The following is a 24000-nucleotide window of genomic DNA, read 5'->3' as shown; positions in this document are numbered from 1 at the left end:
TAGACTTACTTAAAAATTAGCATATAGAATTGTAATTATGAGGAAAGGTAAAGTGACTCCCCACAAATCTTAGGTAACAACTTCTACTAAAGTATTTGGTGTGCTGTTAAGTACACCAAACTGAATTTTCATGTGTTTTTGTTTGTGATGATATTGCTGATCTATTTTCCTAGTCAAATTCTTATTATAGTGTATTTCCACCTACTTCAACAACAGTCTCTTTGGTTCAAATTACACACACACACACACACACACACACTCCCTCTCACACACACATGCACACACACATACACAATACACACACACAGAGGCATGGACACACACACTCACACACATCCACTCACACTCACAAACACACACATACACACACATGCACACACACACTCACACACACATACACACTCACACACACATACATGCACAAACACACACTCACACACATACACACAAACTCACACACATACACACACAATCACACACACATACACCCACCCACCCCCACACAATCACACACAATTCACATACACATACACACTCACACACACAAACACTCTCTCACAAACACATGCACACACACACACACACACAGGCACAGACACACACACAGACACTCACACTCACATGCACACACGTGAACACATATGAACACTCACACACACATACACACTCACACACACATATACACAAACACACATACACACACTCACACTCACATATACACACATGTACACATATGAACACTCACACACACATGCACACACTCACACATTCTCTCTCTCTATGTCTGTCTGTCTCTCTCTCTCTCTCTCTCTCTCTCTCTCTCTCTCTCTCTCTCACACACACACACACACACGCACATCACACAAACATACTCATGTCATAATGTGCTGTCCTAGCTCCTTATATTTGTTTCATTAAGGACGCATGTCCATGGAGTTGGTCATTGATAAAAATCTCCTCATAGTCTGGTGAACCGCAGGGCACACTCAATCAGCAACACTTCATTCTCAGATGTCACTTGGAAAAACAGAAAAACCTCCTACAGGATGGTTAGGCGGAGGCAGAAACAGGGCTTTCAGGCTGAAGGTTTCAGAGTAAGTCCCAGGCTGATGTTTTGTGTCAACTCAGTCACAGGGAAGCTTCCTGCTCCTCCAGGGTTTCTGACACACTCAGGATGTGGTTACAACACTGTGTCTCTCCCACAGTAATAGACTGCAGAGTCCTCTGATGTCAGGCTCCTGAGCTCCATGTAGGCTGAGCTGGAGGATGTGTCTGCAGTCAGTGTGGCCTTGCCCTGGAACTTCTGGTTGTAATGAGTATCACCATTATAAGTAAAAATACTTCCAATCCACTCCAAGCCCTGTCCAGGCTTCTGCTTCACCCAGTGCATATTCTCATAAGAGAAGGTGTAGCCTGAAGCCTTGCAGGACACCTTCACTGAGGCACCAGGCCTCCCCAGCTCAGCCCCAGACTGCTGCAGCTGGACCTGGGAGTGGACACCTGTGGTGATAAAGTCAGAGTGGATGTCACTGTCACCTGACTGCATGGCCCCTCCTCAAGTCTGGAACTTGGAGCCCTTACCTGTAGCTGCTGTCACCAGGAAGAGGATGATCCAGCTCCATCCCATGGTGAGGACCTGTGTGCTCAGTGACTGTGGAGAGGACACTGATCATGTGTTGTTGTTGGTGTGGACATCCCTGTATTTACCACATAGACTCACATGATTTGCATATTCATGAGCAGGGTGCTTCTTAGATAAGGACCTAGTCCAGCTGGAAATGAAGGAGGTAGAGGACACCTGGGTCAGTCAGCAGGATGCTGAGGTCCAAATTCTCATCCTATCTGGGGAAGCAGCCATTCCTGAGACCTGTGTAGACCCTGTGGAAATAACATCAAAGCCTCATCCCTCAATTGACAAATAGAATCCCAACCAGACAAATTATTTCATTTCCCTGACAAATTCACAGGTGTTGGTAGTGATGAGGAAAATTGTTAATGGAAATTACTAAACCTACTAAATTGGGAGGAATTTTGCTCTTTCACCTGTAAGATATTAATATTATATTTTTCAGCATGTTACAGGTCTCTGTTACTGGTGATTTTTTTTCTTTTTCTAAATGCCCCTATTTGTGTATATTCTTTTGCTTTCAATAGAAAAAGGCTTTAGGGTTCTGGTAGGAATATGGAAAATATCTGGGAGGATTTGGCATAGAATTTCATCAGACTATTTTTCATGAAAATAAAAGTTTTACAAAAATCCAAAATAAATAAATATTTTTAAAAAATGAGAACATACACATCTGTGCAATATTTAACAATGAATTTTTACTGTGTTTGAAAATTCTTGTCTTCACATATCACCTGTATCAGGTGTTTTGCACCCTAGAATTCTGGGGTGGTTCATTAGGATCAAGAACTATAAATACTCCTTGTATTTGCAACATTAGTGAGGCAAGCCTGGGACTCTTGATGATGGTTTCCCACAAAATATAAAAGAGGTGATTTCACAACACATATTACAAGAGGAGTTAATTTTGTGCACAGGAGACAAATCTTCTGCATGCTCTGCACCTGGTTCATGCGCTGTCTTCCAATGTGTGCTCTGCAGACATTGGCAGACTTGGAACCTTCTTCAACCCTCAGCCACTAGGGAGCCATGGACACAGTTCTCATCAGGTTGCCTCCTCTGGATCTTCTGTTTGTGACTCCTCTCTGCTGTTCTTCTTCCTGCCCAGTCATGATCAGTCCACGACTGTCTGCCTGTGTTATTTTGGTAGTTCTCAGTCACTTGAAATTCTAAGAAGATACAAAAATATTAAATTCAGTGTGTGTGACGATTGCCTTACAAGGCATTTCAAATCCCTCCTAACTGTGAGGAACTGAAGGTCCTAACTTCTCACAGGGTTTTTCCCAACTCCCTACGCTCCCACATTAAACTGTTCTGTCACTTAGAAAGAAAAAGAGAAAACAAAAAAGATAAACACAATATAATCCAAAGAAGTCCATTTTGTGTTGTCTCTTACTTCCTATCATGAGGCCTCCCCTGAGTGTGGCTGATGTACCTGGTGTCACTCAACTGTAGAAGGTTGACGTCCTCACAGTGCTGTCCATTATGAATGTCTTCATGGCTAAGAGTGTGCTGTGGTTTGCACTTCCACTCCTTCATGCTTGGACACTGTGTGGCTTTAGCTTCCATAGGTTTTGTTCATTCTGTCACCGACTCTGTGAGTTCACATGTGTTTCTGCCAAGTTGTGTCTGGAAAACACTGATTCCTTTATGTTTTCTCCAACCTCTGGTTCTTAGAATCATTCTACCCACTCTTCTTCATAGGTTCCTGCATAAGAAGGTTTCTTAAATTTGTTCAGTTGCGGGTACATGTTGCCATTTTGTATTTGTTTGTTTGTTTATGATTTTTGGGACAGGGATTCCCTACATATTTTCTGAGCCTGTCCTGGAATTTGCTCTCTATACCAGGCTGGCCTCCAACTCACAGAGACTGACTGACCTCGGCCTCCCAAATGCTGGGATTAAATGAGTGCACCATCACCACCACCCCTTGGCCCATGTAGCTAATCTTAAAAATGGGATATTGAAGCAGATCTTTGGGGCAGCTGGCCAAACTGTACTGCAAACTTCAGGTTCCTCTCTGTCCCTGTGATATGACCTGACCCTAAAATATCAGTTTCCTGTTCCATGAGTTGATTCCTATGGAATTTGCTTCTTTATACATCATGAACATTACATGTGATAGAAAACTTTTCATGGACCCACTCTGTTACAGCTGCCCCAACATACCTAGATTCAGTTGACAGAGTCGGTCACATCTTGAAATCTCTAAGAAGTCCCACCTTCCCTTCCAGCCTCCATCTTGCTCAGACTTTACTAATCGCCTAAACTGCAAGTCCTTCAGGGACTGAAAGTGAGGTGGTCCCCCATAGGCTCACAGGTTTGAATCCCTGGTTCTCACTTGAAACTGTTTGTAAAGTTTAGTATGTGTGACCTTGTTGAGGAAAATGTGTCATTGGGGAAATCTCTGGGGATTCTAAACACTCGGGCTATTTCAGAGACCACTGGTTCTTGCTCATAGATCAAGCTCTGAGCCCTCAGCTGCTGCTCCCATCACCAAGTCTTTATTCAGCCATCGTCCACTGTAAGGCTCTGAAGCTGTAAGCCCAGTGTATTGCTTCTTTTTTACATTGCCTTGGTCATGGTATTTTATCAAAGATGAAGCAGCCATGATTTCAGAAGGAGGAAGGAATGGATATGAAAGGCACTTGAGTGGGAATATTGTCGGGTACTGCAACGGATAGAAAATATAAAAAAAAAGTTTAGTTAAAAATATTTAAATTTAATAAAAAATCTTATGCTAAATACCAATCCCAGTAAAAATCAACAAGGAAATCTGCTCTCACAGTGAAGTCAGGGAGACTGTTATGAGTTCAATATTAAACATGCATTAGGAATACTTGGAGTAAAGGGCTGGGCTCCTCAGACAGAGCTACAGGGTCAAAAAATACGCTATTTATTTATGAACATAGGGAGGCTTCATCTGCATTTCCTGCTGCACAATGAGTTCTGGGGTGAAAGCATTCGCCATGAATGAATTGAGCAGATGAAGGAGACAAAACTGAGAAACTGGGAAATAATTAAGGAATTGCCTATTATTTATTACATGTTTGTGGTATAATCCAAGTCTTATTTAATTGTGTTATTGACTACAGACACCACTCTGCCTGATTTGTGCCACAGAGGCCAATAAAATAAAGTTTTGATGATTTTAGAAGGAATATCAATGTTTTCTGAATATTGAATCCAGATATTAAATAGTAGGAATTGGTTCCATGGAGGTAGCTTAGAACAGATTCATGAAGTCAACTGGTATGTGACACTCAGTTTCAAAAAATAAACATATTTAAGTTGTGTAAATTATTATTTTTCTGTAAATAACTTTTGAAAATTTACACTTGTTTGTTTTTGCCTGGAGTGTGCTGTGTTTCATGCAGTGCTCCTGTACATTAGGTCAGTATTTCTGAACATCCTCAAAGTAATAAAGGAGCATGTCTGTGAGTACAGAGAGACCTTAACACTCCACTGTGGAACCCTGCTCTGAAATCCTTCCCACTCTACAGTCCTGCCCCTACCCCTGTACAGAATGGAGGTGACTCTCAGCATGAAGAGCCTTGAAATCACCTCTCCATGGGACAAGTGTCCCAGCTCCTAGTTTTCCAATTGAGGAAATCATTCTACCATAGGTAAACTGTCTATAAGATGGGGAATGCCTTTGAGTTGTGTTACTTCTGTTTCTGTAGCATCCCCATGAGAGTGACAGATTCTAGGAACTAACTGAACTCTGCCAGATCTGGTGTCCTTCAAGGCATGGGCTCTAGATGAAATAGAGAGGTCTCCTGGATCTTGCATGCAGTTAACTGATTTTACATAAACACAGCAATTCAGCATCAGAGAGAGAAGACACCCCTGTCTTCTCTGTGCATGGGGAGTGGGAATCAAAGGCAGAGGAAACCAGGCGTTTTTCTTTCCCTGTTCTACAGAATTAGAGTTTCTAGGATTCCTTAGGGCTGAGCTCCCCCTGCTGGCCCAGAGCTCCTCTGCAGGGAGGTTTTTGTCTGGGCTCATGCTGAAGTCCCCTCACTGTGTGTCTTGCACAGTAATATGTGGCTGTGTCCTCAGTGGTCACAGAGTTCAGCTGCAGGAAGTACTGGTTCTTGGCTGTGTCTCTGGTGATGGAGATGCGGCTCTTGAGGGATGGGTTGTAGTAGGTGCCACCACTATAAATGTACCCCATCCACTCCAGCTTTAACCCTGGGAACTGCCTGAACCAGCTCCAGTCAGAACTGGTGATGGAGTAACCAGTGACAGAGCAAGTGAGGGACAGTGACTGTGAGGGCTTCACCAGGCCAGGTCCTGACTCCTGAAGCTGGATCTGGGACAGGACACCTGCAGACAGGAAGAGTCAATTCTGTCAATCACATGTTGTCACATCACCTCATGGACACATGTATGAAATGGTCACACTCACCAGGAAGGGCTGTCACCAGGTACAGAAGACCCAACAGTCTCATCTTCTAGGCTACACCCCCTTTTCTCAGAGGTCAGCCTCCTGTGAGAGAGATGTGAGCTCCCACAGCTCTGGAGGGGATTTAAGATAGAACTAGAAGATGCATTTGCATGTGGGGAGTCAGCCTTGTCCTTATAAAAGAGGAGGGTGGATACCACTCCATTTCCTCATTACAACACAGCCATCACTGTGTCTCATTTTCTATAGTGTGTGTCTGAGGTAAGACACTTTGGGGACCACAGGGTTCACAGGACACACACACTGGCATGACCCCAGCTCCATTTCCTAGACCAACACCCCCCAATCTTCTGCTCCTATGTATATTTTTGCTTTTTTCCATTCATTTGTTTCTTAACATTTTATATATTATTATTCTTTAATTAATTAATTTTATATTCAAATTCCAGTTTCTCCTCCCTCCGCTCCCTTTCCCTCTCCCACTCCCCCACCTCCCATCTGCTCCTTGTAGAGTATAAGTCCTTCCCTAGGAAGCTACTAATTCTGTCCATCATCTCCTTGAGGCTGACCAAGGTGCCTCCCCACCCCCTGGCACCCCTGTGTCTAGGCTGGGCAGGTTCTCTCTCCATGTAGAATGGGCTCCACTAAGTCTGATTGTGCATTAGAGTTAGATCTTGTTCACACCATCAGTGACTTCATGTATTGTCCCAGCTGCACCGCTGTCACCTATATTAAGGAGTCTTGTTCAGTCTTATGCAGGCTCCCCGTTAGTCAGACCAGAGTCACTGATCTCTCACTGTCTCAGGTCTGCTGATTCTGTGGAATTCCCCATCATGATCTTGACCCTTTGTTCATATCATCCTTCTTCCCTCATTTTGATTGTACCCCAGGAGCTTGGCCCATTGGTTAGCTGTGGATTTCTGCATCTGCCCCTATCTGTTCATGGTAGAGGGTTAAAGCTTCTCTGGGGTTGGGGATTGTAGTCTGTGTTTCCTTTGCTTCATTTCTGGTATCCACTTATGATTGAGTACATACTATATTTGTTTTGTGGGAATGGGTTTCCTCACTCAGGCTGGTTTTTTTTTTCTAGCTTAGTCCATTTGTCTGCAGATTATAGGATGTCTTTGTTTCTTACTGCTGAGTAGTACTCCATTGTGTAAACACATCACAGTTTCTTCATCCATTATTTGGTTAAGGGGCATCTAGGTTATTACCAAGAACTGGATTTTATGAATAATGCTGCTATGAAGGTAAGTGCTGCTTCTGTATTTTTAGGTCTCATGCCAACTCCAATCTACTATTCACACTTGGCTTCCTGAGTTCCTGGTTTCTGATTAGGAAGACCACACTGCTCAAGTTTTTCTTCCCTTTTCCAGCCAAGTAATGTTTTCCCATCTTTCCTAGAAAGTTAGCACACTGTCATGTCATTGTAGCATGGGGTCCCTACCTACTTCTGTTATGATAAATCTTTCAGCCAAAAGCCGCCAAGCCCCCACTGCCACGTGTGCACTCTACACCAGCCACCTGCCTGAATTAGGGCCCCGATTAAGTCTACAGAGAGACTTGTATTAGGTACAATGCTGCTTGGCCAATGACGAGGATTCTCATTGGTTAGCTCAGTCTGAATTATCATAAATCTGTATATTTTATAAGACTTATGGGACACCTTCCCTTGGCACCCTACCTTGCCTGTGGATAACAACACTGCTGGAGGAGGCAAAGTGGAAAAAGGGATACTTCCTGTTTCTCCTTGCTTAAATGAGTCTCCTTGCTATGTCACTTCCTGCCTGGATCACCACTTCTCTACTACATTTCCCAGAATCCTCTTTGACTCTTAGTCTAACTTGCTGTCTCATTGGCCACACAATATTTTATTTATCATCCAGCAAGACAAACACATACACAGAAGCACTTCCCCATCATGCTTCTTCCTCCTTCCTGACTGCAGAATGTAGAGGAAACACATGCTGATGGGAGAAGCTTCTTCCCATACTTCCTCCTCCCTCCTCAACTCCCAAGTCCCCTGATCCGTATTCACCACCTTGCTGTCTTTTAAAAACAAATAGGATTCTAGTGAATAAAATACAATAAAGTAAAAATAGATGAAAAATAATGCATTTGAACAGGACAAAGCAAACAAAAAACTGAATGACAGGAGCCCAAGAAAAGGCACAAGAAACAGGTGTGGTTGCAGAGACCACCTGATTTATATACTCAGGAAACCCATAAAAAGACAAAATGAGAAGCTGTACCATATAGGCAAAGGAACTCTAGGATAAAATAAGAGATAAATAGATAAATGTATAAAAAAGAAATAAGGCCATATGACATCATGACACAGAGAACCTTCCAACAGCATTTCTGTTATTGTACCATTACCAGACTAGTGACACAGATTCGAGGAACTAACGAATCCTGTATCCTTCTAGGGGAGATTTCTAACTGCCATAGGAGATGGTCTCCTAGGCCTTGTATGTGGTTAACTGAGAGGAATAAACTCTGAGTAGAGTCAGGAAACACTTTTGGTGGCCTCTCTGCACTTACTCCCCAGGCTCTGCATGAATAATTTATTTTGGTTTTTCTTTTTGATGCCTCATATCAAAAATACTTAGCAATATTATTGATCATATTGACTTGTTGTCATTTGGAAATCATAATACACAATATCAGACTGTGTACCTCTGTGTTTTCGTTGACAGATCGTGGTCTCCAATTGATTATTGTCACCCCATGTAGGGATTGCTCTGAAATGTTTGTAGACAGTTTTATCCTCTATCAGCAATCCTTCATAGGTCAGGAAGGTTGTCTGAAGAACCTTGTGTGACTGTAATGCAGCAGTGTAGACATAAGATAGAGTTCTGTGGAGAATGGAAGCTTTGACTATTCTTGAGAAATCCAGTCTCTCCCCACAGAAGTCAGCCCTATGAACCTGGCATTAGTCCAGCAAGTTCACGTCTAACAACAACCCAACCATCATATCACTGTTAGTCTTTCTGCTGAGAGTTCCCAGGGATATACAGATAAGGAATCCTCTTTACTTTATATCCTGAGGCTGTGGTTTATATCTGAGGAAGAGAGTTGATTATACTGATGAACCTTTATACTGCACATAAACCATTGGGAGGACACTGGGCCTTGGAGGAAAAGAAATTTTTGTAATTAAAATTGTCAGATAGTAGCCATGCTATCAATGGCAGAATTATTTTTCCTGATATTCAGCTTATGTAGACCCAAGGAATTGTGTTCTCCTAAATAAAACAGAACAGAAACAAAAAGCCCACATAAACAGAATTGCTTAGATAAAGACATATGAAAGTCGTAACTGAGTCCAAAATTAAGAGTGGATATAGCAGTTGTCCTCTGTAGTATAGTGGTGAGTATCCCTGCCTGTCACTCAGAGGACCAGGGTTCGATTCACCGAGGGGGAGATTATCAGCCTCTTGCAGGGCATTGGAGGCACATGCTTTAACCCCAGCACTCGGGAGGCAGAGGCAGAGGCAGAGGATCTCTGTGCGTTCGAGACCAGCCTGGTCTACAGGAGGTAGTTCCAGGACAGCCTCCAAAGTCACAGAGAAACCAGTCTTGACGAACCAAAAAAACAAAAGAGAAAGAAAGAAAAAAAAAGAAAAAAGAATGGATATAAGTTGGCCATGACACCTATAAAAATAAAAATCTCTCTCAATCTCTTTCTCCCTCTCTCTCTCTCTCTCTCTCTCTCTCTCTCTCTCTCTCTCTCTCTCTCTCTGTGTGTGTGTGTGTGTGTGTGTCTGTGTGTGTCTGTGTGTGTGTGTGTGTCTGTGTGTGTGTCTGTGTGTGTGTCTGTGTCTGTGTGTGTGTCTGTGTCTGTGTGTGTGTGTCTGTGTCTGTGTGTGTGTCTGTTTGTGTGTGTCTGTGTGTGTGTGTGTGTGTGTCTGTGTGTGTGTGTGTGTGTGTGTGTGTATGTGAAGGTGCTGGGGTTATCCTGTGTCATACACTGACGTCCAGTCATTGTCAGTCAGTGTCAATCTAAACGTGCTGCAGAGACAATCCAATTTCAGGAAACAGGCAATGATCACCCAGGGCTCCTGATGACATCAGTGCCTCTCACATCATCAGGTCAGGATCCCCTGCTCTGGCCCAGTGTTATGTGAGCAGGAGCCCAGAATGCTGAGAGAGTAACAGACTCTATACCAGTGTGACATTCGGGTCATCTTCATCTCTCAATTGATAATGAATGTGATTACAACTAACAAAGAAATCCAGGATTAGACTTACTTATAAATTAGCATATAGAATTGAAATTATGAGGAAAGGTAAAGTGACTCCCCACAAATCTTTGGTAACAACTTCTACTAAAGTATTTGGTGTGCTGTTAAGTACAATAAACTGAATTTTGACATGTGTTTTTGTTTGTGATGATATCGCTGATCTATTTTCCTGGCCAAATTCTTATTATAGCATAATTCCAGCTACTTCAACAACAGTTCTAATGTCTTTTATTTAAATCACACACACACACACACACACACACACACACTCACACACACACACACACACACTAACTCTCACACACATGCACACACACAAGCATGGACACACACCCACTCACACACACCCAGTCACACACACCCACTCACACTCACACACACACTGAACACACTCACACTCATACACATACACACTCACACACATACACACACATACACCCCCACACACACAAACACACACACACTCACATACACACTCACATACCCACACACACACACTCTCTCTCACACACACAGAGGCACGAACACACACACACTCACACTCACACACTCACATGCACACACATGAACGAACATATGAACACTCACACACACCCATACATACCAACTCACACACATGCACACACACACACACACACACAAACACACACTCACACTCACATACACACTCACACACAATGCACACACTCACTCACACATTCTCTCTCTCACACACACACACCCCGCATGGCACAAACACACTCATATCATAATGTGCTCTCACAGCTCCTTATATTTGTGTCATTAAGGACGCATGTCCATGGAGTTGGTCACTGATAAAGATCTCCTTAAGGTCTGGTGAACCGCAGGGCACACTCAATCAGCAACACTTCATTCTCAGATGTCACTTGGAAAAATTGAAAAACCTCCTACAGGACAGTTAGGAGGAGGCAGAAACAGGGCTTTCAGGCTGAAGGTTTCTGAGTAACTCCCAGGCTGATGTTTTGTGTCAACTCAGTCACAGGACAGCTTCCTGCTCCTCCAGGGTTTCTGACACACTCAGGATGTGGTTACAACACTGTGTCTCTCGCACAGTAATAGACAGCAGAGTCCTCAGATGTCAGGCTGCTGAGCTCCATGTAGGCTGTGCTGGAGGATGTGTCTGCAGTCAGTGTGGCCTTGCCCTGAAACTTCTGTCCATAGTTGGCAATACCAATTATGGGAACAATCCCCCCAATCCACTCCAGGCCTTGTCCAGGCTTCTGCTTCACCCAGTGCATAGCATAGTCAGTGAAGGTGTAGCCTGAAGCCTTGCAGGACAGCTTCACTGAGGCTCCAGGCTTCACCAGCTCAGCCCCAGACTGCTGCAGCTGGACCTGGGAGTGGACACCTGTGGAGAGAAAGGCAGAGTGGATGTCACTGTCACCTGAGTGCATGGCCCCTTCTCATGTCTGGAACTTGGAGCCCTTACCTGTAGCTGCTGTCACCAGGAAGAGGATGATCCAGCTCCATCCCATGGTGAGGACCTGTGTGCTCAGTGACTGTGGAGAGGACACTGATGATACGTTGTTGGTGGTGTGGACATCTCTGTATTTACCACCATAGACTCCTGTGATTTGCATATTCATGAGCAGGGTGCTTCTTAGATAAGAACCCGAGTCCAGCTGGAGAAGAAGGAGGTAGAGGACACCTGGGTCAGGCAGCAGGATGCTGAGGTCTAAATCCTCATTCTGTCTGAGGAAGCAGTCATTCCTGAGACCTGTGCAGACCCTGTGGATATAACATCAAGGCCTAATCCCTCAATTTACAAATAGAAGCCCAGCCTGAGAAACTATTTCATTTCCCTGACAAATTCACAGGTGTTGGTATTGATGAGGAAAATTGTTAATGGAATTTACACAACTTCCTAAATTGGGCAATATTTCACTCTTTCATCTGGAAGATATTAATATTTTATTTTTCTGCCTGTTACAGGTGTGTGTTATTGGTGAATTTCTTTCTTTTTATAATAACTTTCTTCTTGTATATTCTTTTGCTTTCAATAGAATAAAAGCGTTTTGCTTCTGGTAGGAGTATGGAAAATATCTGAGAGGATTGGACATAGAATTTCATCAGAATATTTTTCATGAAAAAAAAGTTTTACCAAAATCCCAAATAAATAAATATTTTTAAAATGAGAAAATACACATCTGTTCAATATTTAAAAATGAATTTTTACTGTGTTTAAAAATTCTCGTCTTCACATATCAACTGTATAAGGTGTTGTTCAGCTGATAGTCTTTAAGAAGGGAATCCACAGAGGCTCTGGAGACCCTCCAATCATCATCTGATTTCCATCCTAGTGATTAATGTCTCCATGGTGTCCCCTGCTGTCCTTACAATTTTTATACTCTTATCATTCTGATTTTAAAAATAATAAACTTGTCACAGTCTCAATCATGCTGTGGCCTCTCCATCCTGGGCTGTTTAAAACTCAGTTCTCACTGACCATAATCAGGAGACCCTGGCTGGTGCTATTAATGTTTGTATCAACTGGACACATATAGTTGTTGAAGAATTATTTGCCTGAATAAAAGAAGAAATAGGGCATCTCAAATTCATTAGATATTGCTCAAGAATTTGTGTGTTTTATTCGGTATATCTAAGAGATACTGAGTAACTAATCTACAGACTCCCAGTGTAAAGAGTCTGCCCAGTCTCCAGGTTCACTATGATCACCGTATGTCACTGGCTGCCATGTGGCCTGACCTCCCCCTGGTGTCAGAGAAATAACAATGGATATCTTGGTTTTCACCTTCACACTGAACTATTCAATGAGGTGTGATTATCTGGATCTCAGTAATCCCACATTTTATAGTCTGTTTCATCACCAAAACTCCTTAGCACATGGCCAAGGTCACTATCATAGTATCCAGAGAAGGCTAAGGCCTGGAAAAGTAGACCTTCTTTTCATTTTCCAGATTCTTCAAAACAGTAATCCTTAAGCCTGAAGCAACACCAACCATCTCTTCTCCCACTGATCTTCTCTAACTCACAGATAAACACTCCAGCTTTCCTACCTTCAGATGAGTCAGAGATCACAGCAGTGAGCATGCAGGCAATGTGAATAGGAAAACACTAGCAGAAAACTGTGATGAGGACCTCTGTGGCCAATGGAAGGGACTTAGAGAGAGACTGTAGGTGACATCATCTGGCAAGGGCCCAACAATTAATGCAGATCACAATGGAGTCAGAACTAGTGTGAAAAACAGATTGCTTATTAGGAAGTACTCAGACTAAGGAGTCAGTCCTTTAACACAAGGCAAGAGAGGGAACAGAGAGCAGCATTCATGTGACCCTCATATTTAAAGCCTTGCTACACCTGTGCCAGCCTTCAACTGGGTGTGGCCAGCATTTCCCCCTATACCCAATGGTCCCTCAGACATTTCCACAAGCTAAAGGTACACCTTCAAAGGCATCAATACATGGGACACTGATTCAGAAAGTAATCTTTACAAGGATGCAAAACTCAAACAGTAATTGTGTGAAAATAATAACCATGTGTGCCCTATTACAGACACATGTTGGAAGCCAGAAACATAGACCACTTTTTCCACCAACTGTGTAAAATAACATTGATCATGGAAGCTCTGGCTACTCTTCAACCTCTGAGAAAATAAAGAGAATGGTTTTCAGAAGATTTAGAATTCCCTTAGATTTCCAATTGAGCTAATAACCATCACCAACTCTTAGGATGAGAGATTCATTGAAAAATATGGAAAGGTTTATTCATAAAATGTTTATTTCATCATATATAATGTACCAAATGGATGCTTTAGATTCTCCATAGGTAAAAATTGATACACTTATTAGAAACTAAACAAACAGTAGTTAATAGAATGTGACATTGCTGAGGGCCTCTAAAGGATTGTTAGAGCAGGAAGGGGAAACCACTTATTCCAACATCTAAACAGCTGTAAGCCTGTTTGTGAGAAACCACATGGGACAGTCCCCAACATCCTATACTCCAAGGGATGTCTGCTAGTTCCCAGCAGCCTCAGTAGTACTTCATTGTCTCTACTGGTCTTGAGCACAGGGAGGATTGTGTCGGTGTTCACACTGAAGGTTCCTTCCCATGTCTTTGCAAAGTGAAATATAGCAGGTGGTTCAGATTTTAAATATTGCCTCTTGGAGATATCCCTATTAATACTATTTCAATGAGAAGCTGTGTCTCAAAAAATCAATACGAAAGTAACTGTAGATCTTGACTTGGCTGATTGGATGTGTATCCATTTCTTCATTCCTGCAAATCTCATATTTGTGTCTTGTTTATTTATTCCTGATCCTTGGGTTGTGAGCATTTGAGATACAGTTTTTTTCATAGCAATGGAAACTTTTGCAGCTGTCAACTGTAGGCCATAGGGCTCCAAAGAAATACATACGGTGCTTCCTTGTCTGTGATTCTATGAGAACTTAAGGGATATTGTCCAGGCTATGCCTCCACTTACTTGGAGAAAGTGAGTCAATGGAGGAAGGCTTAAAGGTTCTTCACATTCATGGCATTGTCAGTGTGCCTCTCTGTGCCTGCTTGTGGATCAAACCTTGAGCCATCAATGTCTGCTCCAGCCACTCAGCCTTTAGTTTGAAACCATGGACTGGATTATTGGAAACCATAATCCCAACCAAGTTCTTTCTTTCTTTACATGTTGCCTAGGACATAGTTGGTCTTGCTGTTTTACCATAGCTACAGAAAAGTTACTAAGACAAACTTTCTCAGTTTATTGCACATTAAGAGAAACTTCTCAGAGAACAAATTTCTGTAACTCTTAGAGAAATGAGCTGGCTCTCTCCCTGCTAAGGTGACACCCTCCCCCCACACCCCCATGTCCCAACATGATCCCTGATAGATGTAGATAAAATGTCCCATTGTGTGTGAGAGATTTTCTAGGTGAGTAAATCTCACTTCTCATGAATATTATCATGTGACCAGATGCAGATGTTCAATGCCGTCCTGGTGGTGTGACCCCATATTCAAGTCAATTAGAAGACAATAAACCATCCTTGAAATGCCATCTCCACACAAACACTGAATTAACTTTCCTGAAGGACAAGTTTATAATAATCTCCTGATGAGCAGAGATGACATTCATGGAGTAATAAACTGAATTAGCTAAAAGCACAGCTGTATCATGTATGAACCTGATGAGCACCATTGTCAGGAGGGGCGAGAAGGTTTGAGCCTTGGGAGCATTTGTGCACCTGTAATGGGCCCCTTCTTACCCTTGATTTTCCCTTAAATATAATGATACTCTAATAAAGAAATCTGACTGAGGATCTGCTTGATTCTGTGAACAAAAAAGACACAGGAGCATCCATGTTTCTTAAATAACAGCAGAAACACAGGAGATGTATAGAGGACAACAGTTACCCACAGCACAAATATTTAGAGAGGCTTTCTGGGAACTATAAGATGAAAGAAGCCTAAGCTGCTGAGAAGATTGCTCAGTTATGCCTTCATAGTCTGTGGGATGAACCTGTGTTCTGTGTGTGCTGTGCGCCCCCTGGTGGCCGTGAGTGGCCTCACAGTGAAGTTTATGTCTGGGTTCACACTGAGATCACTCACTGTGTCTCTAGCACAGTAATAAGTGGCAGTGTCCTCAGACTTCACACTTTTCATTTGCAGGTACAGAGTGTTCTTGGCATTGTCTCTGGAGATGGTGAACCGGCCCTTCACGGATGGTGCATAGTTTGTGGTACTGCCATCTTTATTAATATCTCCAACCCACTCCAGCCTCTTGCCGGAAGCCTGGCGGACCCAGTTCATCCAATAGTCACTGAAGGTGAATCCAGAGGCTGCACAGGAGAGTTTCAGGGACCCTACAGGCTTCACCAAGCCACCCCCAGACTCCACCAGCTGCACCTCACACTGGACACCTGCAAACATAGAAATTCCTGGTCAAGAAATCATCACACATGTCCATTGTCCCTCAGATTAATGTCCACTCACACAGTCAGCATCTACTGCTCTCCATAAATTACCTTTTAAAAGAGCAACAAGGAAAATGCAACTCAGCCCCAACTCCATGCTGATCCCTGAGTGAAGTCTTGGGATCCACAGCTGAGCTCCTCTCTCTGAGCTGTAAGGTCAGGAGTGGGCTGTTTTTCAGGAGCAGAGAGAGGGTCTATTTGCATGTCTTCCTGCTTTATAGCAAGCGCTGTGGTGGAGCCTGGAGTTGGCAGGTCCTATGTTATTTGTGAATGTGCTGGAGGAATCAGATCTTGATGTTAATGCTGGGGAAAATGTCATTAAATTATATCATTTTTGAATCATCTCCTGTTATCCTTTTTCTATAAAGACTCATTTTCATGTTCATTTCAACTCAATTTTCCATGTCTGGGATTACAAACCTCAATAATATTGCTTTGTGGTGCTCATTTCTATAGGAGCTGGCACTGCTGTGTGGACCTCATCCTTGATGAATATAAAATTCCCTGCATAGCTATAGCTTTGTGAGCAGCCGCTTCCTGATGTGGGAAACTCCCTTTCTGTATGGAGGTCATGTGACATGCCTGAATTCCAGTGTTCAGATAATCACATGCATGAGCCTTTTCCAGACAGTGTGTGTATTTCTTGTTTGATCATCTAATTCCGTTTTCCTTTGCTGCTCGTTTACCTATTCGTCCATAGAAATGGGGACTGACTAAGAATCTGAACTTCAAGGGGAGCTGTGTTTGACTTCTGTGTCTGCAGGTGGCCCTGTCAGAGGAGCTGCAGGTGGCAAGTGACGATCAGCTGTCACCTCAGCAGGATGTGAAGCCCGGATGGATGAATCTCTGATAGGCAAAGCTGGAGTCCACAGACTCCATTATGTTTTTGCTTCTGCTGTTCCTTTTCATTTTGTCTGCTGCCATCTTTCTCTGGTACCTGGCATGGTGTGAATGGGTGTGGGGAAATCCCCACTGCCTGTAATACAGTGTGTTCTCATGTGGAAACATCCCATTCTACTGGAAATTTTTCCTGTGCATTATTGTGAAGATGATTTCTTCTTAAGCTCTTCGGTCAAATTGCTAATAATAAACTTAGTTTAAATATTCCTTTGATAATGAAAAATAAAACAAGGAAATGCCACACAGCTAGGGCTTATGAGTTTCACCTCCATGGCTACATAGACATAGTTCAGGTTAATGAATAAGGAAAACAATTAAGTCCCTGGAAGTCAGGCTATCTCAAATTCTTTCAATCTTAATGTTGAAATATGCATTCACAGGTTTTGGTTTGCATCATAGCTTCAACCAAGCCTGAAAATAACTGCAGGTTGAAATAGATGATTTGATAACAGCTTTGAGATGAAATGTCCCAGAAAACACACAGGAGTCAGCTAATGTGTGTTTTGATCTTCTTCAATATCAAGAATCAGAGCCAATTAATGTTGCCGGAAAGAAGCATCAGGAGCTAGGAGCTTACATGGCTTCCCTTCTGTCTAATCCACAGTATCTTAATGTAATGATGTTGGCAATGAAATCCACACAAAACATAGGAACCTGTTCAGTACACAACTTTCTTATCAGCTTCAGCTACCATTTACTTCTTAGGGACTGCTGCATCTACAGTGCTGCCTACTGGTTTGGAGAACCTACTGTCATAAGTTTGTCTATGGAATCATGCACAATGCCCAAACTATGGCTACAGACAACTTGTTTATCCACCAACTGTGGAAAATAACATTAATTCATGGAGGTTGTAGCTACTCCTCAACCTATGAGAATTTAAAGAGAATGGTTTTCAGATGACTTAGAATTTCCTGAGATTTCCAATTGAGCTAATATATATCACCAACTCTTAGAATTACAGATTCATGGAAAAATAGGGAAAGGTTTATTCTTATGTTTATTTTATCAAATGTAGCATGCCAAATGGATGCTTTAGATTCTCCATAGGTAAAAATTGATACTCTTATTAGAGACTAAAAAAAATAGTGGATGTCATGGGATATGACATTGCAGGGGTCCTCTAAAGGATTGTTTAAGCAGGAAGGGGAAGCAGCTTATTTGAACATCTAAGCAGCCATAAGTCTGTTTTTGAGAAAGCACATGGGACAGTCCCCATCCTCCCATACTCTAAGATATGTCTGCTAGTTCTAAGCAGCCTCAACAGTTCTTCATTGTCTCTGTTTGTCTTGAAAACAGGGATAATTGTGTCTGTGCTCATACTGAAGTTTCCTTCCCATGTCTTTGCAAAGTAATACATGGCAGGTTGTTCAGATTTTAACTATTGGCTCTTGGAGATATCTCTGTTAATATTGACTCCAATTAGAAGCTGTTTCTCCAAAAGTCAATACTATGATACCAGTCTATTCTAATCCTGTGGGTCTTGACTTGTCTGATTGGATGTATATCCATTTCTTCATTCTTGCAAATCTCATATTTGAGTCTTGCTTATGTATTCCTGACCTTTGGGTATGAATATGTGAGATATAGTTTTTTCATGGCAATGGAGAGGCAGGAGTCAACTGAAGGCTGTAAGGAAGGGCTCCCTAATCACGATCCAGTAATAATCACTGGTTGGAGTAGCCAGTGTGACATATATATATATATATATATATATATATATATATATATATATCCTGTGCCTCTTTGTCTGTGATTCTATGAGAATTTCAGAAATGTTGTTCAGGCTTCATGCCTTCTCTTCCTTTTGTCTCGAATTTCCCTAATGTGAGATAGAATTATATAAAGATATCACAGAAACAAATGTCACTGCTGTTGACTGAATTAGGGGAACTGTACCATGAGACCACTTACTCTGCTGAGTGTTACTATGTGGGTGAGGCTCTGTGTTACAAGATCAACACTTGGGTTGCATGTCATTCCTATGACATTTTTAGGAGGAGATCACAGAACACAGACCCAGGTAGGGTTATCTGAACACAAAATATTCCCTGCTTTGAGGATGAATTCATGAGCTTGGTTAGGTCTGAGCTCCCCCTGCAGGCCCAGAGCTCCTCTGCAGGGAGGTTTTTGTCTGGGCTCATGCTGAAGTCCCCTCACTGTGTCTCCTGCACAGTAATATGTGGCTGTGTCCTCAGTGGTCACAGAGTTCAGCTGCAGGAAGAACTGGTTCTTGGATGTTTCTCTGGTGATGGAGATGGGGCTCCTCATGGATGGGTTGTAGACAGCATCTCCACTGTGGGTTATGTACCCCATCCACTCTAGCTTCTTCCCTCTGGACTGCCTGATCCAGATCCAGTAATAACCACTGGTGATGGAGTAGCCAGTGACAGAGCAAGTGAGGAAGAGTGACTCTGAGGGCTTCACCAGGCCAGGTCCTGACTCCTGAAGCTGCACCTTGGACAGGACCCCTTCGGACAGGAAGAGTCAATTTTTTCAATCACATGTTGTCACATCCCCTCATGGACACATGTATGAAATGGTCACACTCACCAGGAAGGGCTGTCACCAGGTACAGAAGACCCAACAATCTCATCTTCTGGGCTACACCCTCTTTTCTCAGAGGTCAGCCTCCTGTGAAAGAGATGTGAGCTCCCACAGCCCAGGAGGTGGTTTGACTTAGATCTAGAAGATGCATTTGCATGTGGGGATTCAGCCTTGTCTTTATAAATGAGAAGGGTGGATAACACTCCATTTCCTTTTAACAATATGGCCATCACTGTGTCTGACTTCCTACTCTGTGAGTCTGGATTAGAGAGCATGGGGACTACAGGGATCTCAGGATACACATCTTGTCAGGACCCGACCTCCTAGCCCAACCTCCCACCCAATACTTCTTCCATGCTTATGTTTCGTAGATAGAGGCAAGAGGAGCTAAATGGGCACTTGAAAAACTGAGAGGCTCTGAAAAACTTGGCTTTTAATATTTTCTTTTCTGGAATTCTCCATATGTGTTTCTTTTTAGTTTTCTTCTTTAAATCCCTTTCTTTTTTCTATTTGTTTGCTCTCTACAGTGATGAAGAAATGTCATGGAATTGAATGGTCAGTCCTTATATAAGAAGAAGAAAATTGTCCTAACTTGAACCATCTTAATCAAGACAGTACTTGATTCTAGCTAGAACATCAATCACAAAGAGAATATAAAAGTCATCCAAATTAGAAAATTGAAACCCATTTACCATTCCAGAAGGCATGAATACATACACACACACACACACACACACACACACACACACACACACACAGTCAAGATTACAGAAGGTATTATAATGATTAAACAAATTGAGAAAGATGGTGGTATACACCATAGCTATCCCCTATAAATTAGACACATTAAATGAATCAAAAAGGAAAAATAAAGATGTACAAGCATACCCTATGCTTCCCAAAATCTCACTCCCAAATTCCTAGCCTTCTGTTCCCTATTAGCTGTACACACACACACACACACACGCACGCACGCACGCACGCACGCACGCACGCACGCACGCACGCACGCACACACACACACACACACACGGAAATACAAAATACAACCTGCTCAGATTTTTCCATATTGGAGATATATATGATTCCAGGGATAAATACTTCACATTGGAAGTTTGAAATTAATTCACACAGCATAAATATGACATGAGTCCATATACACATATGCATGTAACTCAGTCACAAGTATATAAAAATCAATTAAAAATTAAAAATACTTGATAGGCATTTATCTAAACAATACTAATCTGTGTTCATAGATGTGTCAAGAATTTCCAGGTTTAATTATTACTGATTCACAAATTAAATGCACATGAGAATGCCCATCACATAACTTAGTATAACTTGTCAGAAACAAGAGATAACTAGGGCTGATGCTCAGATCAGGGCATTTCATTGGTTTGTCTGTAGACGAGTGTGGTGAGACTGGTGTGCACTCTTCACCAAACAAAACACAGCTTCACCATAAGTTCTCCCAGTCAACCAATAGGCTACAGATGAGAGACAGGAACGTGTGTTCATGAGAGGTCTACGCCAACATCTGCATCTATGGCAGGATCATTCCCAGGAGTCAAGATAAGAAAAGGACTTCACTATGAAGCTGAGAGTGGTTTGTGGGGTGTGGGAATTTAGGAGTTAATGGGATGATTGGCTGATCACTATCATCAAAATATGTCATCGATTCAAAAAATGATTGAAGATACAATAAAATGATTCATAAGAAATTATTCACAGTATTTGAGGAATAAGTCATTGACAAAGAAAGGATGGCAGAGAGAATCAGTGAGAATACTGTGATGTGACCTTGAGATGAGGAAAACTCTGTCCTGTGTGTGAAACTGAATGGACCTGAGTGAGTGACAGCAAGTGAGATAGTCCAGGGTCATGAAGACAAACACTGCCTGACCTGAGACACATGGAGAACGAAAAGGTGGAAATCCTGGCATGGACAGCATTGTTCTGATTCCCAGAGGCTGAGGTGAGAAGGGGAGGTGACAGAGGAAGGGAACAAAGTCAGAAAACACAGGAATTCACATTCCACAATTGTATAGATATATATATTCAATATTTGAAATAGAAAGAATGATAGGAGATATTAAGTTAATTGCTAAGTCTTCTGTTTCCACACCAAACTCATATATTAAATATAAGGCAATGTTATTGATATAGAAAATTGTGATTTGACAGACTATGACTTTTGAAAACCAAATTTAGAAACTGGAGATAGTGTGCAAACTCATTGTTGATGTCTACTCTTCTCATGAATATACAAGAATAGGACACAAGAATATAATTACTGAGTTCAATGTATTTGTGTTTACACACATGCTTTTCTTGTTTTTAAATTCAAATTAATCTAAATTTTTACCTTCACACCTAATTTCTCACAGATTTTTTCACCACCTCCCTGTGTACCCAGTTATATGTGTTTCCTTTCACTTATAAAACAGAAAGAAAAAGTCACATATACAGAAAAATTCAGTGAAGTCCTTGTTTTCTTCTCCTAATACTCCTGTGAAGTGTGGTTGATGTAACCTGTGACTCTCTGCTGTGGAAAATGACTGCCTCCCAGCAGTTGTCAATAGTGAATGGCTTCTTTGCTAAGGATGGGACTTAGTACCCACTGCCCCTGATCTGCTTGGGTTTTGTCTGTCTTGTATGAATAGAGTCCTTAATTTGTCTCCAAAGTAAAAACCTGGAGTCAGATATACAGGAAAATTCTGAGAGATCAGAGAGAATGAGCAAACCAAAGCCACCTTTACCTCATTAGCTTCCCACCAGAAATGAAAGTTTCATGTCTTCCTGCTTATATCCTCACTCTGTCCAGCTATCTCACTTCCTGTCTTTCCATACAGACATCCAGACCTCCATGGTTAGTTAGTGACATGCTCCTTCATTTGATCTTCAGCTTTATTTGTACAATCAAGAAATCACCACAGGCTTGAGCTTCTCTAAATCTTGTTCACAATCTCTGTGAGTTCACATGTGCATCTGTTATATTGTGTCCTAAAGATGGTTTCCTTGATGCTGCCCATAACTTGTGGTTCCTGCAATCATTCCAGCCACTCTTCTTCATAGGTTCCTGAGCACTGAGGGGAGGCTTGTGACAAAGACATCCATTTAGGAATGAGCATGCCAAAGGCTCTCCCTCTCTAGAGGTCGTCATGTTGTGGATTTAATATTGCTCTTCTTAAACACAGCAAGTGTGTGAAACAGAACATTGGGTCAGTGAATTGTTCTCTGCTGTGAACTGCAGAGCCTTTCCTGTCCCTGAGATATGACCTCATCATAAAATAGCACCTTCAGTTTTTATTAAGTAGATTCTTGTGGAATTCTTAGTACACAATATGGAACATCACATCTGGTGTAAAACCACTTCCCATGGAGAGGAGGAGGTCTGCCCAACCTTCCAGACTCAGCCAGAGGAATCTGTCATTTCCTTCTCTTCCTGACAAAACTGCTGTCATCTTCTCCAACCTCTGTGTTCCTTGTATGTTACTAATTGCCAATCCTGCATTCCTTTCAGTGACTGCGGCTGTGGTTGTTTTAATTAGGAAGTCTGCCAAAGGCTTATTTGTTGAATACTTGGTCCTCTCATAAGGCACTCTTTGGGAAGTACTAGTAGGTGTGGTATGGTTGAAGAATGTGAGTCAATGGGGGAAGAATTAGACGTTCTATAATCTCATGGCATTTTCAGTGTTCAACTCTGCTGCCTGCTTGTGGATCAAGCTATGAGCCATCAACTGCAGCTCCAGCCACTAAGCCTTTGGTTTGTAAATTTTGGACTCTAATGTTGAGAACCATAACCTCAAGTAAGTTCTTTCTTTCTTTATAAATATCCTTGGTCATAGGTGGTCATGTTTTGTTTTTTTTTTCTTGCAGTTATATAAAAGTTACTAAGAGAGAGTTTCGTGCACCGTGAGGGGAACTCCTCAGAGAACACAGCTGGAATTTCTGGCTCTTAGAGAAATGAGCTGGCTCTGTCAATGCTGAGGTGTCACCCTCATACATTTAGGGGACCCTGTTACATTTAGATAAAATGGCAAATGTGTGTGAGAGATTTTCTAGGTGAGTAGATCTCACTTCTCAAGAACATTAGCATGTGATCAGATGCAGATGTTCGATACCTTCCTGTTTGGTAATCCCATATTCAGGTCCTTTAGAAGACAATAAACCATGCTTGAAATGCCGTCTCCATACAGACTCTGAACTGACTTTACTGAAGGACCAGGTTACAAAAGTCCCATGTTGAGCAGAAATGACATTCATTGAGTAATAAACTGAATTATCAGAAAGCACAGCTGGATCACGTATGAACCTGATGT

The 24000-nt window shown here is 42.1% G+C and overlaps 5 gene segments (V, D, J or C); all 5 read right to left on the bottom strand.

Annotated features, from left to right (window-relative positions):
* Positions 1 to 1180: 1180 nt before the first annotated feature.
* Positions 1181 to 1627, bottom strand: LOC113838204. The segment is given in 2 exon segments: positions 1181 to 1500; positions 1582 to 1627. Coding segments are annotated over 2 exon segments (366 nt in total).
* A 2455-nt stretch (positions 1628 to 4082) lies between these two features.
* On the bottom strand, positions 4083 to 6081 carry LOC113838203. The segment is given in 3 exon segments: positions 4083 to 4298; positions 5661 to 5956; positions 6039 to 6081. Coding segments are annotated over 3 exon segments (555 nt in total).
* Positions 6082 to 11331: 5250 nt separating this feature from the next.
* LOC113838201 lies at positions 11332 to 11778 on the bottom strand. The segment is given in 2 exon segments: positions 11332 to 11651; positions 11733 to 11778. Coding segments are annotated over 2 exon segments (366 nt in total).
* A 3968-nt stretch (positions 11779 to 15746) lies between these two features.
* On the bottom strand, positions 15747 to 16325 carry LOC113838202. The segment is given in 2 exon segments: positions 15747 to 16174; positions 16280 to 16325. Coding segments are annotated over 2 exon segments (474 nt in total).
* A 2807-nt stretch (positions 16326 to 19132) lies between these two features.
* On the bottom strand, positions 19133 to 19724 carry LOC113838200. The segment is given in 2 exon segments: positions 19133 to 19599; positions 19682 to 19724. Coding segments are annotated over 2 exon segments (510 nt in total).
* Between the last annotated feature and the right edge of the window lie 4276 nt (positions 19725 to 24000).

The sequence above is a fragment of the Cricetulus griseus genome, chromosome 5, assembly GCF_003668045.3.
Source record: "Cricetulus griseus strain 17A/GY chromosome 5, alternate assembly CriGri-PICRH-1.0, whole genome shotgun sequence".
NCBI classification, from domain to species: domain Eukaryota; kingdom Metazoa; phylum Chordata; class Mammalia; order Rodentia; family Cricetidae; genus Cricetulus; species Cricetulus griseus.
The sequence above is the reverse complement of the archived record's forward strand: the minus strand, read 5'-3'. Positions and strand labels throughout refer to the sequence as shown.